At 37.4% G+C, this 24,427-nt stretch overlaps 1 protein-coding gene across 1 annotated transcript in view; it reads right to left on the reverse strand.

Moving 5' to 3' along the window:
- Window positions 1-2,924: 2,924 nt before the first annotated feature.
- Window positions 2,925-24,427, reverse strand: part of MRPL1 (mitochondrial ribosomal protein L1) — a 92,190-nt gene continuing 70,687 nt past the window's right edge. Inside the window, exons 8-9 of the mRNA XM_032149333.2 lie at window positions 5,816-5,897; window positions 2,925-3,218 (exon numbers count right to left, since the gene is read on the reverse strand). Coding sequence (XP_032005224.1) covers window positions 3,100-3,218; window positions 5,816-5,897 — 201 coding nt within the window. The 3' untranslated portion in view covers window positions 2,925-3,099. The remainder of the gene's footprint in view (window positions 3,219-5,815; window positions 5,898-24,427) is intronic.

Raw genomic sequence — 24,427 nt, forward strand, 5'->3', positions numbered from 1 at the left:
ATCACTAACATTTCAAAAAGAATTTGGGAGACCTATATGGAGCTGTCGAAATTTTCTTTACAAAGTAGGCATTAATCAGTTTTCCCTCAAACGTCTAGTATAGCTGATGTTTTCAAACTATGCTTTAATCACTAACCCACATTACAGTTAACTGTTAGGACTGAATTCTCTTTAATGGTTTCTCCTTCTGCTTGTTTCTATGAGGCTGGGAGGGTTGAACTGTATAACATCCCACATTCTGAATTGGCCCAATTATTTCCACTTGAAGTCAGTTGATTTGTCCCTCCATCTCCTGTATCTTCTGTAAACTGAGATGTAGGTCTATAAGCTTGATTAGATTTAAGTAGAACAGCCTTGGCAAGAATAAATACTTCATTGGTAGTGATGAACTTCACCTTGAAACATGTCTATTCCTTGGCCAAGTTGAGTGTGCAGATTCTGTGTGCTCTAGGCAGATTTATGGTTCCCAAGTAGATCAATGCAAAATTAATCAAAATAATTCGTGTTATTAGAAATTCAATTGTTTTAAAATCACATTTTGTATTGTGAAAATTGTGTTACCCAGCTCTTCTTCAAAAAAGATTTTACCTTGAAAAGCTAGAGCTGGCGAGTCAACACCAAAACTAAAATAAAATGAGATGCATTAATGAAAAAAAATAACAAAACAAAAACAAAGTAGGTATTTAAACCCCACCAACAAATTCACCATCACTATTATTTCATAAAAGAAAACTCATTCGAATAATCCCTAAAAAAGTGGAAGACACTTCAAGTAATCATTCCCAAGAAAGGACAGCTGACAATTGCATGCCAAAATTATCCTTATTTTTTTCACTTTGTCATATATCAGTAAGCACTTAAGGATTAATATCAGTCTGCAAACTGGTACTTGATGCAAGATGCTTTACTTCTTGGCCTGATTTTTAATCCATGAATGAAGTTGTTCTAGCTTCTTCATGGGAATTTTCATTCGACAAATACTAACCAAACACTTGTTATATTATTAAGCAGAGAAATTTAGGAGCAAATGAGGTCACGTATATGAAAACACTGCATACAGTGCCTTGTAGATTGCAAAGGAGCATAAAAATATGTGGTATTCAACAGAGACATAGATCAATGGAACAGAACAGAGCCCTCAGAAATGATGCCGCATATCTACAACTATCTGATCTTTGACAAACCTGACAAAAACAAGAAATGGGGAAAGGATTCCCTATTTAATAAATGGTGCTGGGAAAACTGGCTAGCCATATGTAGAAAGCTGAAACTGGATCCCTTCCTTACATCTTATACAAAAATTAATTCAAGATGGATTAAAGACTTAAATGTTAGACCTAAAACCATTAAAATCCTACAAGAAAACCTAGGCAATACCATTCAGGACATAGATGTGGGCAAGGACTTCATGTCTAAAACACCAAAACCAATGGCAACAAAAGCCAAAATTGACAAATGGGATCTCATTAAACTAAAGAGCTTCTGCACAGCAAAAGAAACTACCATCAGAGTGAACAGGCAACCTACAGAATGGGAGAAAATTTTCGCAACCTACTCATCTGACAAAGGGCTAATATCCAGAATCTACAATGAACTCAAACAAATTTACAAGAAAAAAACAAACAACCCCATCAAAAAGTGGGCAAAGAACATGAACAGACACTGCTCAAAAGAAGACATTTATGCAGCCAAAAAACACATGCAAAAATGCTCATCATCACTGGTCATCAGAGAAATGCAAATCAAAACCACAGTGAGATATCATCTCACACCAGTTAGAATGGCCATCATTGAAAAGTCAGGAAACAACAGGTGCTGGAGAGGATGTGGAGAAATAGGAACACTTTTACACTGTTGGTGGGACTGTAAACTAGTTCAACCATTGTGGAAGTCAGTGTGGCGATTCCTCAGGGATCTCGAACTAGAAATACCATTTGACCCAGCCATCCCATTACTGGGTATATACCCAAAGGACTATAAATCATGCTGCTATAAAGACACATGCACACGTATGTTTATTGCAGCACAATTCACAATAGCAAAAAGTTGGAACCAACCCAAATGTCCAACAACGATAGACTGGATTAAGAAAATGTGGCACATATACACCATGGAATACTATGCAGCCATAAAAAATGATGAGTTCATGTCCTTTGTAGGGACATGGATGAAACTGGAAAACATCATTCTCAGTAAACTATCGCAAGGACAAAGAACCAAACACTGCATGTTCTCACTCATAGGTGGGAACTGAACAATGAGAACTCATGGACACAGGAAGGGGAACATCACACTCCGGGGACTGTTGTGGGGTGGGGGGAGGGGGGAGGGACAGCATCTGGAGATATACCTAATGCTAAATGATGAGTTAATGGGTACAGCAAAACAACATGGCACATGGATACATATGTAACAAACCTGCACATTGTGCACATGTACCCTAAAACCTAAAGTATAATAATAAAAAAAAGAAAAAAATAATTAATTGTATATATAAAAAAATATGGTATTATTACAAATGTATATTACATATATAATTATATATTACATAATTACATATGTATTACTATATATTACATATACATATTATATATATATATAAAATTACAAATCGATTCCTAAAAAGAGATTACCCAACATACGTTTTAGTGACTTAGTAATTTTCTATATTCATGCTATCATAAATAGTATTCAGAATTCTTTAGAATGCATATTTTCCTTTTTTTTAAAATAAAATAATTATATTTGTGATGTAGCTCATGATTCTGCCATCTTCTGCTTTATGGGAACTGAGGATGTTACTATTCCCTCAGATGGTTATGACTCCCAAGGGAAAGTTATTAAGCTAGAAACTGCTGCTATAATTACCAGTACGTAGACTCTGGATTCTAAAAAAGAAAATGTCACAAGGTCTAAAAGGCAGGTTCAGACAAAGAGAAAATTTTATTTTCTTATTCTTGAAATGACTATGATTTTTCAGTGTTAAAGTTCACTTTCAAGTATGATCAATAACAAGACATCAAATACAAAATTATGCAGTTTAATCATTTTCTCCATTGCTTCTTAAATCACTGAAAGTAATTTCACAATTCAACACATTTAGGCGTCTTCTTTTTTACTTTCTTCATTTTTTACTTCTTTAGGCAACAATGGATCAATCTTCAGTAATAAACCTTCACTTGTTGAACTGCGAAGGAAAGCACGTACCACAAAGGGACCTGGAAACAAAAACGAGAATCAACTTTGATTTTATATCACAATACCACCTCATAAGCAAATACAGTAAGTCCTCACTTAATATTGTCACTAGGTTCTTGGAAACTGCAACTTTAAGCAAAACAACTTATAAAGAAATGAATTGTACCATAGGCTAATTAATAAGAGTTAAGTTTCTAAGGCATATTTCTGGTCACAAAGATATCAACAAGCTTCTAAATAAAGAGCTCAAACACTTCTAATATTAACCACTGAAATAAATTTGAACTATAAATACATTTAAGATTAATAAAAGCAGTAATTATTTACCCAACTGTGGGTGAATCAGAGTGACAGGAGTCATAGCGGTGGTGACTTAAAGACTAAGTGTTTGCAAAGTGAAAACTGTAAGAAGCGCCTTCTGCCACCACGCAGTTCAAAAACAAACTAACAAATATGGTTGCCTCACTGAGTGCTTTCATACCACATCATTTATTGTCCTGCATTTGTATGATTATAATATACTTTGCACATTTTTATTTTACAATAGTTTGTATTCATTAATTCATCTTCCAACTCCCTTATTCCAGTCCAGGGTTGCGGGAGGCCAAAGCCTATCCTGGCAGGTCAGAGCTTAGCTGGTAATGATCTCCGGATAAGCACCATCTCATTGCAGGGCACACGTACACACCCCCCACACTCACTCACACCGGGACCATGCAGACATACCAATTAACCTAACGTGCCCATCTTTGGGATGCAGGAGGAAACCGAAGTACCCAGAGAACCCATGCAGACATGAGGAGAACATGCAAACTCCACACAGACAGTGGCTCTGGCCAGGAATCTATTTTTTTCTTATCAATGTTATAATGAAATAACATTGAACAAAAGGATGTTATTCAAGGACCTGTTGTACAAATATACAACAGGAAAACTTATAGAACTCATGTCATATTTTCACATGAAAAGTACTGTATTACTGAACTAATATTTTGAATTATAAGGGGAAGATAGTTTCATTTCTAGAAGACAAACAAGTTGTACTCCAGAATATTAGAGATTTATCCTTGAAACTACACATACTCACTAATAATTCATTTCTCTCTTCCAGAAGATGATCACCTAGAATTTATTTTATTGCAAAGTCAACAGTGAAGGGAGCAGGTGGTGATATTTACATTTGATGGAAATATTATAAATATTTATTTAAAACAGTCAGCACAGATGCTACCTTTGTGTTACCACACAGTTGGTAAAATGCCCTAAAAACTAAAATGCTTTTCATAAGAACAACATTAAAGGGCTTCATTTAAAATAGCAAAAAGACAGCCGGACACCGTGGCTCACACCTGTAATCCCAGCACTTTGGGAGGCCAAGGTGGGTGGATCACCTGAGGTCAGGAGTTCGAGACCAGCCTGGCCAACATGGCGAAACCCCACCTCTACTAAAAATACAAAAATTAGCTGGCATGATGGCAGGCGCCTGTAATCCCAGCTACTTGGGAGGCTGAGGCAGGAGAATTGCTTGAACCCGGGAGGCGGAGGTTGCAGTGAGCTGACATTAAACCACTGCACTCCAGCCTGGGCGACAGAGTGAGACTCCATCTCAAAAACTAAAATAAAATGGCAAAAAGAGAATCACAACATTTAAACATGCTAAGGGGCTTCATATGAAATAGCAAAAAGAGAATAACAACATTTTGAGGATTCGCTGTCCATCATCTACTCCTGCTATTGTCTCAGAGGATCCTGTACTGAAATCAAAGTTATCTGTGGACTATAAGAATCCATCCACATCCAGTTACTTCGTAGTATGGCCATATTTAGGACAAGAAAATTAACAAGGGTGGTATTTATTCACCAGTATGGTTAACTCCCAAAGAAGGTGAAAAATAGCTTAAGATGGTGTTTTAATTATAAACTTGGTTATAAAACTAAACCTGACAAATTCTTATCATGGTAAACCTACAAATGAATAGTCAATTGAGTATAATGGACCCTTGCTTGGCTTCAAGCATCCACAAGTGAAATTTGTCTGAGGAAGGAATTTGAACAGCACACAATGCAATGATACAGGAACTGGACGCCTGTGTTCTAGCCTACGACACAGCTTCCACATCTCAACTGAGGTGAGTGACTCTCTATGAGTCACATCATTTATAAATGACTCTCATGACATAATAAAATGATCTTCTTTCTTTCCTATAATAAATAAACAAGATTAAGAAAACTAATTGCTAGTGCCAATGACAAAGTGAATGATCTGGTTTCAAAATATCATTTTAGAAATAATTTTAGTCCCTAACATCATTGTAAGTTTAAAGCAATTAGTTACAGTTTTCTTTCAAACTTTGCTACATTTATTAGTAGTAATAATGTGGGAATCTACAGAGGTTTCAGGATGCATTCCTTATTAATGCTACAGAAATCCTTTGGATAATTAAATTTTATTTATTTAATCCCTGGAAATATAAAACTTGCATGTTAACTTGATTTTTTATTTAATATTTTACATTTTGCTATGATACTTGCATGTTAATTTGACTTTTTTCTTTATATTTTACATTTTAAAGTATCACAGGGTCATAGGGAAGTCTACCCTCAGCAAACCACTTACCCAAATTTAGCGGTCTGTGCCTACAAACTTCATTAATAACTGCTTGCAGATTGGCAGCTATCTGGTCACTTGACATATCCAACTGAAAGAAAATAATATACATAACATTAATGATGAGAAAGCAAGAAGATAATACAATTATTCCAGACTATTTTTCACATATTCAACCAATGCAAATTATCTAGTAAGTGACCCTACTGTGAAAGGGGAAAACCTCTATAGCTCTTTGTTTCGAATGCCACATTTACATGTCTTCACATGTCAAGATTTAATAGATTTATAGAACATATTACAGCAAATTGAAGTTGAAGTTTTTCCACTTGAGAATCCTCGACTTCCAAGTAATTTCCCTAAAGCATATCTTGGAGCAGAATACATCATTCCCTACACCCACCCCCCAAGAAAACAGTGATATTTTCTCATAAAGTTTGTTGATTTAAAGGAAACTAAGAAAATGTTTAGAAATTAATGTTTTCATGAGTCCAAAATAAAACTGCTTGCTACATGCATTCAGACAATACATATCTCAAACAGAGACAATTTCAGGATGTTGTGCTAACATTCTAATTTTTCAAACACTCTATGCAATAACAATTATCTTGTCATTTAGCAGTTTAAGTAAATATACAGTGGATGAGTTCTATTCATAAAACTCCTAAACCCAAATTACACCCTTGAAAAGTCTTTGTGTTTATTATTCAAATTCACTTACTCTTATTCTTCCTAAATATTCCAGTTAAAATCCGTTATATTACATTCAAATGTTTACAGGATTTTGCACTGTGCCAAATAAATCAATTTTTAAAAGTTCATGGCTGGGCATGGTGGCTCACGCCTGTAATCCCAGCACTTTGGGAGGCCAAGGCAGGCGAATCACCTGAGGTCAGGAGTTTGAGACCTGTCTGGCCAACATGGTGAAACCCTGCCTCTACTAAAAATACAAAAACTAGCCAAGTGTGGTGGCAGATGCCAGTAATCCCAGCTACTCGGGAGGCTGAGGCAGGAGAATCGCTTGATCCCAGGAGGCGGAGGTTACAGTGAGCTGAGATTGCACCACGGCACTCCAGCCTGGGTGACAAGAGCGAAACTCTATCTCAAAAAAAAAAAAAAAAGGGAAAAAGAAGATTCATATAAAATTATAGTAGCTTAACAGGCAAAATTTATGCAGTACAACAGTTGAAGTTCAAACAAGATTTCTGTTTTCCAAAGACTCCGAGAGCACTGTGAGAAATGTGCCCCGCATAAGCATAAAAAGAATTCCTCAAAAAAAAAAAAGAGAATTCCTCCTAAAAAAAATCCTTTTATCATCATCCAACAGCATTTATTCAACACCCACTTGGGCATGATGCAGTACCAAATCCTAAATGAGAAAGGTTGGACATTACTGCAGGAATTCTCACTTTATGCCAATCCTGAAGTAGAAGTTCTGAGAGGAAAAAAAATAAAAGCAATGCTTAGTTCACCTTATTAAGTCCATACACCATACAGACTTTAATTTACATTGGAGCAAGTAGCTCACTGGCAGGGAAGGCACTTTACATATTTTATGTTGAAAAATAAAAAAGAAAAGGCTAAAGGCATCAGCATGTGTCCCTGCCTTCAATTCCCCTCTTAATTCTCTACCTCAAATTGTCCTTCTTTCTATTATCAACTGAAGTAACCATCACAGCTCTAATCAATTCTACACCTCCTGCTAAAGACCTATACCTACTTTAAATTTGGAAAAGAAATAAAGTAAAAGCAAGGTTTCCAACCTATCTTTTTAAACAGTTATAATCTATAATGGTATATTATATACATTAAACTTCTCAGATTTTTGTTAACTATACTTTCTGCAGCTTTATATTGCCATTCCTATAGCAAGCTAAAATGACAATATATGTTTCAGAAATATAAAACAATTATGTTCCCTGCAACTTTCATGATTAGGATGGTTTCAATGATTTTATCAATTTAAGTTTTTAAAAACCCCATAAAAATGTTTTAAAACACAGTTTATACTTTTATTCAAATTTTAGCATCTTTAATATATGGTACTGTGCCCTCTACTGAATTTTAAGATATATGTATAGCTATAATACTTTTTATTTTAGATATCATGCAAAATTATGGAAATGTTACATATCTCATAGGCATTACTCTGATTATTTAATTGGCTAATGACAAGATAGCTGTGTACAAAAACAAAAGATATATGTGCATGAGTTTTATCAAAACTTGCAAACAAAATTCATTTGGAGTGACAATAATCTAGAGAGAACTCAGGAAAGCAAACTTGCAAGGTTTTCTGCCTAACTTCTCAGTTAATCTGCACTTCCAATAGTGCTTTCCCATGTAATAACATTTTGTGGTCTTAAGGAGGCAGGATGACTATTTTGAGGTGATCATATTATCCATTACATTACCAATAGCACATTATATGACTTGGTACAGCAAGGGAAAAACAAACAGGGACAGGGTTGATCTTGAAGGGGATATAGGACTATGTTAAGCACCATATTTGTGCCTGTGCATATGTGTGTATTTGAATATATAACAGTCACAAAACTATGTATGTTTAACTAAAGTGATTATCCACTGCAAGACAAAACAGTTATTCCTTATTCTGGAACATACATGTTTTCAAACAAAAAGACTGCTTTACTGAATTTTACTGTCTGCTTAGCATCCCTTATTATGTCGGAAACCATTCCCTAAGCAGACTAGATGGGAAGACTTCTACAAAAGATGTCAAGGTAGTGGCTCAGTGGACACAGGTGAACTTTATGTCTTTATCTCTGTTTTAACGCTCAGATTTTCCTTTTTTGGTAATTCCTAACCTTTTTATTCAATAACTTTCTTATCATTATGAGAAAACTAAAAATCAGTGGTTCTTAACCTTTTTTTTTTTTTTGGTCCCATTGAGATGCACATGTCATAATTCATTTCAGGGCAAAATGTAATCACAAGCATGTCCAAGCCAGTGATTCTTAAACATTTTTAGGTCACTGAGTCTTGCTACAGAAAAATGCACATAAAGAACTTAGTCTACACTACCAGGGTCTTCATAGATTCTCTGATTTAAAACAAAGGGGATAAAAGAAGAAAGACTCCTGGGGAAAGTGTCTGAGTTAAAAAGGATCCCTGGACCACACTCTGAGAACCACTACTACAGAGGTTAGTCTGTCCAAATATTTTGGAGGACTAAGGATTGTTGCGGGAAGTCAGGGACCCTGAACGGAGGGACTGGCTGGAGCCGTGGCAGAGGAACATAAATTGTGAATATTTCATTTCAATATGGACATGTATCAGTTCCCAAAATTAATACTTTTGTAATTTTTTATACCTGTCTTTACTGCAATCTCTGAACATACATTGTGAAGATTTCATGGACATTTATCAGTTCCCAAATAATACTCTTATAATTTCTTATGCCTGTCTTACTTTAATCTCTTAATCCTGTTATCTTCGTAAGCTGAGGATGTACGTCACCTCAGGACCACTGTGATGATTGCGCTAACTGTACAAATTGATTGTAAAACGTGTGCTTAAACAATATGAAATCAGTGCACCTTCAAAAAGAACAGAATAACAGCGATTTTAGGGAATAAGGGAAGACAACCATAAGGTCTGACTGCCTGTGGGGTTGGGCAGAATAGAGACATATTTTTCTTCTTGCAGAGAGCCTATAAATGGATGTGCAAGTAGGAACAATATCACTAAATTCTTTTAAATATTAAGACCCTAGGAAAAGAATTGCATTCCTGCGGGGAGGTCTATAAATGGCCGCTCTGGGAGTGTCTGTCTTATGCGGTTGAGATAAGGACTGAAATACACCCTGGTCTCCTGCAGTACCCTCAGTCTTATTAGGGAAAAAACCCCACCCTGGTGTATTTGAGGTCAGACAGGTTCTCTGCTCTCAAAACCTGTTTTATGTTGTTTAAGATGTTTATCAAGACAATACGTGCACAGCTGAACATAGACCCTTATCAGGAGTTTTTGATTTTGCCCTTTGCCTTGTGATCTTTGCTTTGCCCTTTGCCTTGTGATCTTTATTGGCCTCAGAAGCATGTGATCTTTGTTCTTTTTGCCCTTTGAAGCATGTGATCTTTGTGACCTACTCCCTGTTTGTACACCCCCTCCCCTTTTGAAGTCCTCAATAAAAACCTGCTGGTTTTGCAGCTCAGGTGGGCATCACGGTCCTACCAATATGTGGTATCACCCCCAGAGGCCCAGCTGTAAAATTCCTCTCTTTGTACTCTTTATTTCTCAGCCTGCCAACACTTACGGAAAATAGAACTTATGATGAAATATTGGGGGCAGGGTCCTCCGATAAAGGATTACAGTGTGAATAAAGGATTTTTACAATCTTACAGAAGACAGAACTTAAAAAAAAAAAAAAAAAGCAAAGTACACATACATGATTTTTAAACAATCACATCCTTCTAAAGTGGCAGCTTCTATTACTATAAATGTTCTGATAGTCTCTAGATGACTAATCGTCTTTGACTGAAAACTGAAGAGAGGACTGCTGCTTTGGATAAGCACTTGTTAGACCAGTTGTCCTCCAAAATCTCTTCCAAATGTAATATTCTAAGACTATATAAAGTGTGGCCTGGCAGACAGCTTTTGAAGATGGGCCAAAACTCTTAATTTCCATGACTCCTAACAGTCTAAACCAAGAAAAGAAAAGTTACCTGTATGTCTCCTACATAACATAAAGTAGTAGTAGTAGTAGCAGTAGTAATAATAATAATAATAATAATAATAATAATAATAATAATAATAATTGATGGTGCAGCTCTGTTTATTGGGTATTTACTTTGGGCCAAACTCTGAGTGTTCACATAGATATTCTTATTCATTTCTCCCAAGAACCCTATGAGGTAGGTGCTATTATTATCCTTTATTTACACTTATAAACTGAGACTCAGAAAACTCTGTAACTTATTCATGAGCACACATGGTAAGGAGTGGCCAAGTAGCTACATGTCTGAGCACTTAAGGCAGACAAACCCCACTTCCACCACCTTACTAGCTTATGACTCTGGACACAGCTATTACAAGATGGTGATCTTTATATAAGGAAAATGAAGTATCAGTTGTCTGAGAAACACAAATGAGCGTGTTGTATACTAAGGGGAGAAAAAGGGAAACTAAGTGAAACACTAAAAGAATATACATTTAAGATGGAAAAATAAGAATTTTTCTTTCTGCCTAATGAATCCTTTAGTACCTTCCTAATTTTTAGATGTTAATACCATACAACTTAGCAACATTTACTTAACCCCCACTCTGTCAAGCAACACATGGAACCAGGAACAGAAAGATGAATAAGATACAAACCTCGCCCTTGAGATTACAATCTAGACACTACAACTCAAGAAATACCACTTTATATGAACAAAGTGCTACAAGGGCACAGAGGAAGAAGAAATTGACATGGAAGGCCTTACTCATCATGAAAAAAGGTAATATCTAAGCTGAGTCTTAAAGGATGAAGAATTTTGAAGGACAAAGAGGATCTTCTAGGCAGAGGGACCAGCATAAGGTAATGTGAGACAAAGGTGGATCAGGAGAACCCACAGACCCTTTGAAGGAAGCGGATTGCTCCGGCAGGCCCCAGAGACAGCTGAAAAATTGTGCTGCTATCCATGGCTGTGAGACCTGAAGACAGTTCACATCACAGTACTCTGTGAAGACATGCCCCAGTACCAGCCTGGAGCCTGGTAACTCTGTTGGGTGGCCAGATCCAGAAGAGAAATAACAATCACTACAGTTTGGCTCTCAGGAAGCCTCATCCCTAGGGGAAAGAGGGGAGCACTATATCAATGGAACACCTGGTGGGACAAAATAATCTGAATAGCAGCCCTTGAGCCTCAGAACTTCCCTCTGACATAGTCTGCCCAAATAAGAAACCAGAAAAACAATTGTGATAATATAACAAAACCAAAGTTCTTAAACATCCCCCTAAAAGATCACACTAGCTTATCGGCAATGGATCGCAATGGATCCAAACCAAGAAGAAATTCCTGAATTGCCAGGAAAAGAATTCAGAAGATTGATTATTAAGCTAATCAAGGAGGCACCAGAGAAAGGTGAAGTCCAACTTAATGAAATAAAAAATGTGATACAAGATATTAAGGGAAAAATGTTCAGTGAACTAGATAGCATAAATAAAAAATAATCACAACTTCTGGAAATGAAGGACACACTTAAAAGAAATGCAAAATGCAATGTAAAGTCTCAGCAATAGAATCAAACAAGCAGAATAAAGAATTTCAGAGCTCGAAGACAAGATTTTTGAATTAACTCAATCCACAAAGAGAAAGAAAAGAGAACCAAAATAAATAAATAAACAAAGCCTCCAAGAAGTTGGGATTATGTTAAATGACCAAAACTAAGAATAATTGGTGTTCCTGAGGAAGAAAAGAAATCTAAAAGTTTGAAAAACATATTTGAGGGAATAATTAAGGAAAACTTCCCAGCGTGGCTAGAGATCTAAATACATAGCAGCTCAAAGAACACCTGGGAAATTTATTGCAAAAAGATCATTGCCTAGACACGTAGTCATCAGGTTATCCAAAGCCAAGATGAAGGAAAGGATCTTAAAAGCTGCGAGGAAAAAGCACCAGGTAACCTAAAAACAAAAACCTATCAGATTAACAGCAGATTTCTCCACAGAAACCCTACAAGCTAGAAGGGATTACAGCCCCATCTTCAGCCTCCTTAAAAAAAAAATTATTGGCCAATAATTTTGCATCCAGTGAAACTAAGCTTCATAAATGAAGGAAATACACAATCTTTTTCAGACAAACAAATGCTGAGAGAATTTGCCACTACCAAACCAGCACTACAAGAACTGCTAAAAGGAGCTCTAAATCTTGAAACAAATCCTTGACATACACCAAAATAGAACCTCCTTAAAACATAAATCTCACAGGACCTATAAAACAAAGACATAATAAATTTTTAAAAAGGGTATCAGGCAACAAACAGCACAATGAATAGAATAGTACCTCACATCTCAATACTAATGTTGAATGTAAGTGGCCTAAATGCTCTACTTAAAAGATACAGGATAGCAGAATGGATAAGAATTAACCAACCAAGTATCTGCTGTCTTCAAGAGACTCGCCTAACACATAAGGACTCAAATCAACTTAAGGTAAAGAGATGGGAAAAAATTAATCCATACAAATGGACACCAAAAGTGAGCAGAAGTAGCTATTCTTATATCAGACAAAACAAACTTTAAAGCAACAGCAGTTAAAAAAGACAAAGACATTATATTTTGACATTATATAAAGACAAAAGAACTTGTCCGACAGGAAAATATCACAATCCTAAATATATATGCATTAACGCTGGAGCTCCCAAATTTATAAAACAACTACTACTAGACCTAATAAATGAGACAGAGAGCAACACAATAATAGTGGCAGATTTCAAAACTCCACTGACAGCACTAGACAGGTCATCAAGACAGAAAGTCAACAAAGAAACAATGGATTTAAAATATACCCTAGATCAAATGAGCTTAACAGATATTTACACAACGTTCTACCCAACAACTGCAGAATATACATTCCATTCATCAGCACATGGAACAGCCTCCAAGACAGACCATAGGATAGGCCATAAAACAAGTCTCAATAAATTTAAGAAAACTGGAATTATATCAAGTACTCTCAGACCACAGTGGAATAAAAGTAGAAATCAAAAGGAATCCTCAAAACTGTAGAAATTAAACAGCCTGCTCCTGAATGATGATAGGGTTAACAATAAAATCAAGATGGAAATTTAAAAATTCTTTGAACTGAACGATAATAGTGACACAACCTATCAAAATCTTTGGGATTCAGTAAACGGAGTGCTAAGAGGAAAGTTTATAGCCTTCAATGCCACATCAAAAAATCTGAAAGAGCAAAAACAGACAATCTAAAGTCACACCTCAAAGAACTAGAGAAACAAGAATAAACCAAACCCAGCAGAAGAAAAGAAATAACCAAGATCAGAGCAGAACTAAATGCAATGGAAACAAACAAACAAACAAAAAACAATACAAAACATAAATGGGCCGGGTGCGGTGGCTCATGCTTGTAATCCCAGCACTTTGGGAGGCCGAGGCGGGCGGATCACAAGGTCAGGAGATCGAGACCGCGGTGAAACCTCGTCTCTACTAAAAAATACAAAAAAATTAGCTGGGCGTGGTGGCGGGCACCTGTAGTCCCAGCTACTCGGAGAGGCTGAGGCAGGAGAATGGCGTGAACCTGGGAGGTGGAGCTTGCAGTGAGCCAAGATTGCGCCACTGCACTCCAGCCTGGGCGACAGAGCGAGACTCTGTCTCAAGAACAAAAAAAAAAACATAAATGAAACAAATGAATGGTTCTTTGAAAAGATAAGTAAAATCGATAGATGATTACTGAGATTAATGAAGAAAAAGAGAAAATCCAAATATGCTCAATTAGAAATGAAATGGGAGATATTAAAACTGATACCACAGAAATACAAAAGATCATTAAAGGTTACTCTGATACTTTTATGCACATAGAAAACCTAGAAGAGATGGATAAATTCCTGGAAATAGACAACCCTCCTAGATTAAACCAGGAAGAAATAGAAACTCTGAACAGACCAATAATAAGCAGTGAGGTTGAAATGGTTAAAAACAACAACAACAACAACAACAACAACAAAACTGCCAACAAAAAATTCCAGGACTAGATGAATTCACAGCTGAATTATATCAGACATTCAAAGAAGAACTGGTACCGATCCTACTGACACTATTCCACAAGATAGAGAAATAGGGAATCTTCCCTAAATTGTTCTAGAAGCCAATATCACCCTAATACCAAAACCAGGAAAGAACATAACAAAAAAAGAAAACTACAGATCAATATCTCTGACGAATATAGATGCAAAAATTCTTGTTTTTTTTTTTTTTTTTTTTTTTTGAGACAGAGTTTTGCTCTTTTTAATGAGGCTGGAGTGCAACTGCGTGATCTCAGATCATGGCAACCTCTGCCTCCCGGGTTCAAGTGATTCTCCTGCCTCAACCTCCCAAGTAGCTGGGATTACAGGCATGTGCCACCACGCCTGGCTAATTTTGTATTTTTAGTAGACACGGGGTTTCACTATGTTGGCCAGGGCGGTCTTGAACTCCTGACATCAGGTGATCCACCCGCCTCGGTCTCCCAGAGTGCTAGGATTACAGGCACTGCTAGGATTGAGCCACTGCACCCAGCCTATAGATGCAAAAATCCTTAACAAAATACTAGCTAACCAAATCCAACAGTATATCAAAAAGATAATCCACCATGACCTGGGTTTCATATCAGTATGCAGGGATACTTTAACATACACAAGTTAATAAATGTGATACACCACATAAACAGAATTAGAAACAAAAATCACATGATCATTTCAATAGATGCAGAAAAAAGCATTTAACATAAGTCAGCATCCCTTAATGATTAAAACCCTCAGCAAAATCAGCATAGATGGGACACACCTTAATGTAATAAAAGCCATGATGACAAACCCACAGCCAACATAATACTGAATGGGGAAAAGTTGAAAACTTGAACCCTGAAAACTGGAACAAGACAAGGAGGATGCCCACTCTAAATGAATTCAGCAGTTTCAAGATACAAAATTAATGTAAATGAATCAGTAGGTCTGCTATACACCAACAGCAACCAAACTGAGAATCAAGTCAAGAACTCAATAGCTCCAAAAAATAAAATACTTAGGAGTATACCTAACCAAAGAGGTAAAAGACCTCTACAAGGAAAACTACAAAATACCGCTGAAAGAAATCATAGACAACATCCACAAATGGAAACATATCCCATGCTCATGGATGGGCAGAATCAATACTGTGAAAATGACCATACTGTCAAAAGCAATATACAAATTAAGTGCAACTCCTATCAAAATACCAACATCATTCTTCGCAGAACTAGAAAAAAAAAAAAATCCTAAAATGTATATGGAACCAAAATGAGCCCACATAGCCAAAGCAAGACTAAGCAAAAAGAACAAATCTGGAGGCATCATATTACCTGACTTCAAACTATACTATAAGGCCATAGTCACCAAAACAGCATGGTACTGGTATAAAAATAGGCACATAGACCAATGGGACAGAATAGAGAACCCAGAAATAAAACCAAATACTTACAGCCAATTCATCTTTGACACAGCAAACAAAAACATAAAGTGGAGAAAGGACACCCTATTCAACAAATAGTGCTGGGATAATTGCCAAGCCACATGTAGAAGAATGAAACTGGATCCTCATCTCTCACCTTATACAAAAATCAACTCAAGATGGATCAAGGACTTAAAATCTAAGACCTGAAACTATAAAAATTCTAGAAGATAACATCGGAAAAACTCTTTTAGACATTGGCTTAGGCAACGACTTCATGTCCAAAAAACCCAAAAGCAAATGCAACAAAAACAAAGATAAATAGATGGAACTTCATTAAACTAAAAAGCTTCTGCACAGCAAAAGAAACAATCAGCAGAGTAAATAGACAACCCAAAGAGTGGGAGAAAATCTTTGCAATCTATACATCAGACAAAGGACTAATATCCAGAATCTAGAAGAAACTGAAAGAAATCGGGAAGAAAAAAACAAACAATCCCATCAAAAAGAAGGCTAAGGACATGGAGAGACAATTCTCAAAAGAAGACACACAAATGCCCAACAAACATGAAAAATGCTCAACATCACTAATGATCAGGGAAATGCACATCAAAACCACAATGCCATACTACCTTACACCTGCAAGAACAGCAATCTGGATGGAATTGGAGACCATTTTTCTAAGTGAAGTAACTCAGGAATGGAAAACCAAACATCGTATGTTCTCACTCATAAGACAGAGCTAAGCTATAGGATGCAAAGGCATAAGAATGATATAGTGGACTTTGGGGAATCAGGGGAAAGGGTGGGAGGGGAGTGAGGGATAAATGACGACATTTTGGGTACAGTGTACACTGCTCGGGTGATGAGTGTACCAAAATCTCAGAAATCACCACTAAAGAACTTACTCATGTAACCAAACACCACCTGTTCCCCAAAAACTGATTGAAATTGAAAAAAGGTGGATCAGGGGACCATGAGGTATCATTGTATCTAGGTCCAGGGTTACGAACTCAAATGCCTACAGTGGCCAAAGTGGGAAACACGTACAAGTGAGGAGGACTGGGTTTAGGTGCATATGCTTATACCATGTGTGTGATACAGGTTGTGCCGAGGTGGAGAGCAACCACTAGGGGTGGAGACGGCAGAGTTGCTACAACTAAGGGTTAACAGACTGAGGGCTGTGGGGCCAATGTCCTCAGAACTCCTGATTTGTCAAGAACAGCTAAAAATCTGGATTTTTATGTGATACTGTCCAGTTTTTAAATCCTGATTCAATAAGACAAAACAAACCACCACCACTATTTGGGCCCAAAAAAGTAAGACCAGTGGCCAAATTCAGCCTGCAAGCTGCCATTTGTAACTCTGGTCTTCTAGTTGCACAACTGAAAACAGCAGGAAATACTGAATTTGAACCAGAGGGAGTGATCTGAAACTAGGTTGCAAAGGAATTTAAAGGTAAAGATCTTAGAAAATACCCCGTCAACAGTGAAAAGCCATTTAATTTTTCTAAGCAGATAAATGGTATATCTGATCTATGTTTTAGAAAGAATTCTAGAAGAGTATGAAACAGGAGTTGGCATTCTTTGTAAATGGTAAGGCAGTAAATATTTTAGGCTTTGCAGGCCAAATGGCCTCTGTCACAATTCTTCCACTTCTGCTGTTCTGGTGCAAAAGAAATCATAGACAATACATAAATGAGCACAGCTGTATTCTAACTAAACTTTCTCTACAAAAACAGGTGGAGAGCTGGGTTTGGTTTGCTGACTCCTGGGACAGAAGACAGACTGAAGGATGTCTGAGGAAATGAATGAGTAAAAGCCACCATTTTTGTTTTGTAAGTTTTTGCTATAGCAGAAGCATTTTTTGTTTTGTTTTTTTAAAGAAAGCTTTGTTGGATCCTGATAGACTTCTGGTTTCCTACTACGTATCTATTATGCAGTTAAGACTTAGGGTTTCCTACTATGTATCTACTATGCAGTTGTCTGGCTAAGAAATGCATTGTCATTTAAAATTTTTTTAAATGCTTAGCAATGGTTTCAGCAGCTGATATAAATTTTATATATGCATTTGAAACAAGTTTCTTCAAGATTCACAAGGAAGACTCAAATCTGAAAGGAAAAAAGGCATTCAGTACCTTATATTCTAAAGAAAGATGCCAACAATTAAGGCCACCAAAAAGGTCCTACCATAATCAACACCCAACCCAAGAGGCAGCAGAAGCCAAGTGAGGAGGAAAGTCTCCAAGAAGTTCATCTGTAAAGACTGGGTGGTACCTGCAAGAAGGAGAGACTAACTGACTGAACATGTGCTATATGAAGGAAATCAAACCACCCAAAATGGGGACCACAAATATGGGTGGGGAAGTAGAGGCATTTGGGTTTTCCCCCTTAGTCTCCTCTTTAGGCATCTACCCCAGAGCAGTTAGGCCTGGAAAAGGCACTGGGGTCCAGGTACTTAGAACTGAGTATTCTAAGATCAAACCTGGGAGGCTGAAATTACAATAAGCGCTCCCCACTTCAGGACACACAAGCCATCAAAGCCTGGCTCCAAATTAGTCAAAGGAAATCTTTGGATATGAGATTAGAGTTTTGAACTGGAACATAGGCACTGGAACTATGAGATCTGTCTAGTATGCATGCGTCTAACAGAGAAGGGAAGTAGTACAGGGCACAGTTGAAAGAGAATGAAGAAAATGATGTCATGTTTATACCCACTAAATTCACCTTTCTTCTTTTTTTTTTTTTGAGACAGCATTTTGCTCTGTCACCCAGACTGGAGTGCAATGACACAAACACACCTCATCACAGCCTCGGCCTCCTGGCCTCAAGCAATCTTCCCATCTCAGCCTCTCAAGTAGCCAGGACCACAGGCATGCACCACCATGCTTGGCTAATTTTTTAAATTTTTGTAGAGATGGGGTCTCACCTTGCTGCCCAGGCTACTCTTGAATTCCTTGGCTCAGGTGATTCTCCCATCTCGGCCTCCCAAAGTGCTGAGATTACAAGTATGAGCCATTGTACCTTGTCTAAATTCAGATTTTTTTAACAAACAATGACACATTTCTACATAGACACAGAATGTATTCTGTGTGTATGAGAGCCTTGAATTTATGTTCATTAGAATATTTATAATAATGAGATATCAGAAACAGGAGTTGGCATACTTTCTTTGTAAATGGTAAGGCAGTAAATATTTTAGCCTTTGCAGGCCAAATGGCCTCTGTCACAATTCTTCCACTTCTGCTGTTCTGGTGCAAAAGAAATCATAGACAATACATAAATGAGCACAGCTGTATTCTAACTAAACTTTCTCTACAAAAACAGGTGGAGAGCTGGGTTTGGTTTGCTGACTCCTGGGACAGAAGACAGACTGAAGGATGTCTGAGGAAATGAATGAGTAAAAGCCACCATTTTTGTTTTGTAAGTCTTTGCTATAGCAGAAGCATTTTTTGTTTTGTTTTGTTTTGTTTTTAAAGAAAGCTTTGTTGGATCCTGATAGACTTCTGGTTTCCTACTATGTATTATTATGCCCAACAAAAGAAATAAAGTTGAATAAATAATTATATATCTACATAATAGGTTATGAAACAGCTATTAAAATACTTTGCAAGGATTTTAATGACATGGGAAAGTGTTCAAGATACAGTGTTAAAGGGAAAAGAATACGAAACTCAATATATAATAGCAATTACATAAAAACAAAATACGTCCATACAGAAAGAGCAGTAGTAAAAAGTACTAAAATGGTGAATGATTACAGGAATTTTGAATGAGTTTTGTATTCTTATCTAGGCGATTGAGTATTTTCTAAATATTTCATTATGTGCATTTATTACCTCTTAATAAAAAAATTAGTTTTAGTTTAGCATTTAAAATTATTAAAACTAGCCCTTTAAGATGCTATAAAATGCAAGACAGAGTTTATTTATTTATTTATTTTTGAGACATAGTCTTGCTCTGTCGCCCAGGCTGGAGGGCAGTGGCACGATCTTGGCTCACTGCAACCTCTGCCTCGCAGGTTCAAGTGATTCTCCTGCCTCAGCCTCCCGAGTAGCTGGGACTACAGGTGTGCACCACCAAGTCCGGCTAATTTTTTGTATTTTTACTAGAGACATGGTGCACCTGGCCCATAGTTTACTTCTTAATGAAGATATAAAGCAATATAAGAATTATTCTCAGCCGGGCACAGTGGCTCACACCTGTAATCCCAGCACTTTGGGAGGCCAAGGCGGGTGGATCAACTGAGGTCAGGAGTTCGAGACCAGCCTGCCCAACATGGTGAAACCCTATCTCTACTAAAAATACAAAAAATTAACCAGGTATGGTGGCAGGCACCTGTAATCCCAGCTATTCATGAGGTCGAGGGCAGGTGAATCGCTTGAATCCGGGAGGCAGAGGCTGCAGTGAGCCGAGATGCGCCACTGCACCCCAGCCTGGGCGACAGAGCGAGACTCCATCTCGAAAAAAAAGAATTATTCTCACTGTTGATCTAGGAGCATAAACCCAAACCCCTGTCTGACCACCACTACAGCTCCTAACAAGCTAATTATGTTGTTATATGTTTACATATTTTTTAAATTACATTTTTAAAATTGAAAGATAGTAAAATTGACATTTTGGGGGGTGTATCTTTTGAAACTCATGCATACATTCAAGTAATGACCAATCCAATACAGGATACAGAATCCAAAAAATTCCCTCATGTGATTTCTCTCAGGGACAAACACCATCCACTCCTGACTCCTGGTAACCACTTATTTACTATTGTTCTTTTTGAAAATGTCATATGAACAAAATAACAGTATATAACCCATTAAACAATAACTCCTCATTGCCCCCTTCCTCCAGCCCCTGGCAACCACCATTCTACTTTCTATCTCTACGAATTTCACTGTTATAGGTACCTTATACAAGTGGAATGATACAATATTTGTCCTTTTGTGACTGGCTTATTTCACATAACAAAATGTTCTCAAGGTTCATGCATGTTGTAGGATGCGTCAATTTCCTTCATTTTTAAAGGCTGATAATATTGCATTCCATGTGTGTGCTGCACTTTATCCATTCATCTGTTAATTGTCATGTGGGTTGCTTGTACCTTCTGGCTCCTGTAAATAATGCTACTGTGAACATGGGTATGCCATCATCTGTTCAAGTCCCTGCTTTGAATTCTTTTGAGTATGTATCTAGAAGTAGATTTGGTGCATCATATAATTCTATGTTTAATTTTTTGAGAATTGCCATATTGTTTTTCTTAGTGGCTATAGTATTTTACATTCCCATTAGCAATAAATAAGAGTTCCAATTTCCCTATATCCTTGCCAACACTTGTTATTTTATTTTTTTAAATAATAGCCATCCTACAGAGTATGAAGGGGTATCTCATTGTGATTTTAATTTGCATTTTCCTGATAGCTAATGTTATATGTTTATTGTCCATTTGTATATCATCTTTGGAGAGATATGTATTCAGGCTCTGTGCTCCTTCCAAAATTGAGTTATTTATCTTTTTATTATTGAATTGTAAAAGTTCTTTATGTACTGTAGATTCAAGTCTCATATCATATATATGATTTCCAGATATTTTTCTCCCATTCAGTGGGTTGCCTTTGTGCTCTATTGATAATGTCATTTAATGCACAAAAGTTTTAAATTTGGATGAAGTCCAATTTATCTTCTACTTCTTTTGTTGTCTGTGCTTTTGGTGTCAGCAAGTAACCATTTCAGATTGGCTTCTTTCACTTAAGTTACAGTACAAAACATTTTGAGATTCTAAGTTGCTGTGTCTATACAACAGCTCATACCTTTTTATTGCTGAGTAAAATTCCACTGTATGATGCACCAGAGATTTTTTCACATGCAGGAAAACATCTATGAACAAAACTGGGTTTTTCCAGCTTTTAATAATTATCGATAGAGTTACTGTAAACATTTGTGTACAGATATCTGTGTGAACGTAGGTTTTCATTTCACTTTAAATTTTTCTTTGTGTGGAGTTAAAAACCCACAGTAGAATTGCTGGGACATATGGTAAATGTATGATGAGCTTTACAAGATACAACTGTTTTCCACAGTGGCTGTACTATTTTGCATTCCTACTTGAAATGTATGAGAGTTGCAGTTTCTCTGTAATCCTGTCGTTATTTCTTTAAGTAATTTTCTGTACCACACTTCTTCTTTCCTTCTGGAACTCCACTGATGTGAAAGTTAGATCTTTTGTTACTGTCCCACAGGACCCTCAGGCCCTCTTCATTTTTTTCCAGTCTTTTGCCTCTCTGCTTTTCAGATTGGAAAATTTCTATGATCTTAGAGTTCCCTGACTCTCCTCTGTCATCTCTATTTATTTCATCTCCAGGAGTTTATAGTTTTATGAGATCACTTTTCCAAGTTCCACACTCTGCTTGATCTCCCCCGTACTTCTGGGTTGCCTGAGGCTCACCTTTTCAGCTCTGCCAAGAAACCTGGGGCTTTATTTACCCGGTTCTGACACTTTTTGCAACCAAATGTTTCCCCACTGAGGGCCAACTAGCCCTCAGAGGACAAAGACAGAGAAAAAAAGCAAGGGTGGTATGCCCCACCCTCTTGTGACTACAGCTCCTCTAAACATTCAGAAAGGTTCTAGCTGGGTGTGGTGGCTCACACCTCTCATCCCAGCATGCTGGGCGCTGAGGCTGGAGGATTACTTGAGAACAGGAGTCCGAGGCCAGCCTGAGCAACATAGCAAGACTCCATCTCTAAAAAAAAATTAGCCACGTGTAGTGGAGCGCATGTAGTCCTAACTACTTGAGAGGCTGAAAAAGGAGGATCCCTTGACTCTAAGTTTGAAGTTACAGTGAGCTATGCTTACATCACTGCACTCCAACATTGGCAACACAGCAAGACCTGTTGCAAACAAAATTCTTTTTTTTTTTTAAAAAAGGAAAGTTCCCTTCTCTTAAAGTTTTAGATAACTGTGCCTTACCCTACACAAGTGGTCCCAACCTTTTTAGTACCAGGGACCAGTTTTGTGGAAGACAGTTTTTCCAGCAGGGTCGGGGTGGGAGGTTCAGGATGATTTAAGCACATTACATTTATTGTGCACTCTATTTCTATTATTATTACACTGTAATATATAACGAAATAATTATATAACTCACCATGATGTAGAATCAGCGGGAGGCCTGAGCTTGTTTTCCTGCAACTAGATGTCCCATCTGAGGAGGATGGGAGACAGTGACACCTGAAGTGTGTTGCTTATGTCCAATCTACTCTGTAATCTTCTTTTGGTTGCTGTCACTGTGGAAAACCCTGCTTCGCAAAGAGGATGTTGGAAATGGAAGCAGGCTTTCCAGTGCTTTTGTGGCAATCTCAGGATATTCCACGGTGACTTTAATCCAGAACATATGGAGATTTGAAGCTGTCTCAAACATACTTTCAAGGCCACTGTCATTTGTGATCTCACAAATGGGCCAAAGATCCATTCCTTCCCAATTCAGGAGCCTTTTGTGGTTGGGAAGTAATGCCCAAACTCTTCAGAAGCTCAGAGAGGTGATCATGCACCAGCTGGGAGAAAGGAGGCCCTGGCTCAGTCTCTTCAAAATCTCTGCTATTGTTTAAAATGTGTTAGAAATCCCAATGTTCACTCGTCGCCCCATAATTCCAGTTCGACTTTGAATGCAGCCCCTTTATCTGCCAACTTGAACACAGTTGTTGTTCCCCCCAGAAGTGGCAGATTGAGTTTGTTGAGCAGGCTGAATATTTCAAACAAGTAAGCAAGTTTTGTGACCCATTCTGTATCACTGAATGTGCCGGTGGTGACTGTTTTTCTAAAAGAAATCTCTGGAGCAGTTCTTGTAACCCAAAAACTCTGGCCAGTGACCTACCTTTAGAAAGCCATCTCACATCTGTGTATAAGAGAAGACGTGTGTGCTCTGCATCCATCTCCTCACAGCGCTGCATGCACAGACGAGAGTTAAGGGCATGTACTTTAACATAACTGATAATTTTAATCACGTCCTGCAAAACATTTTTAAGTTCGGGTGACATTTTTCAGCTAGCCAACATCTCTTTATGGATGACACAGTGCGCAGACTCACATTCACAAGTGACCTTTTACCCAAGTAGTGAAACCAGAAAGCTGTTCAGTCACGGTAGCCGCTCTGTCCATGCATATACCAACACAAGATGACTAATTCAGTTTTCCTGACGTGTAATCATTCAAAGACTTGAATAGTTCTGCAGCTGTGGTGTTGGTTGGCAACAAAAGTTCACATAACATATCCTCATATACATCCTTCTGAAAAATATATTGCGCAAAAACAAGCACTGTTGCCTTGTTAACATCAATAGAATCATCAGCCTGGGTTGTGTGTCACAGTGATTCATTAATCCTCTCTAACAATTGTGCTTCAATATCCTCTGTTATTTCATCAATTCATCTAGTTACAGTGCTAGCCAAAAGAGGAACATGTGCCACCTTTCGAATGCAGCTTC

This window comes from Hylobates moloch, unplaced genomic scaffold (genome assembly GCF_009828535.3).
Source record: "Hylobates moloch isolate HMO894 unplaced genomic scaffold, HMol_V3 SCAFFOLD_2, whole genome shotgun sequence".
NCBI classification, from domain to species: domain Eukaryota; kingdom Metazoa; phylum Chordata; class Mammalia; order Primates; family Hylobatidae; genus Hylobates; species Hylobates moloch.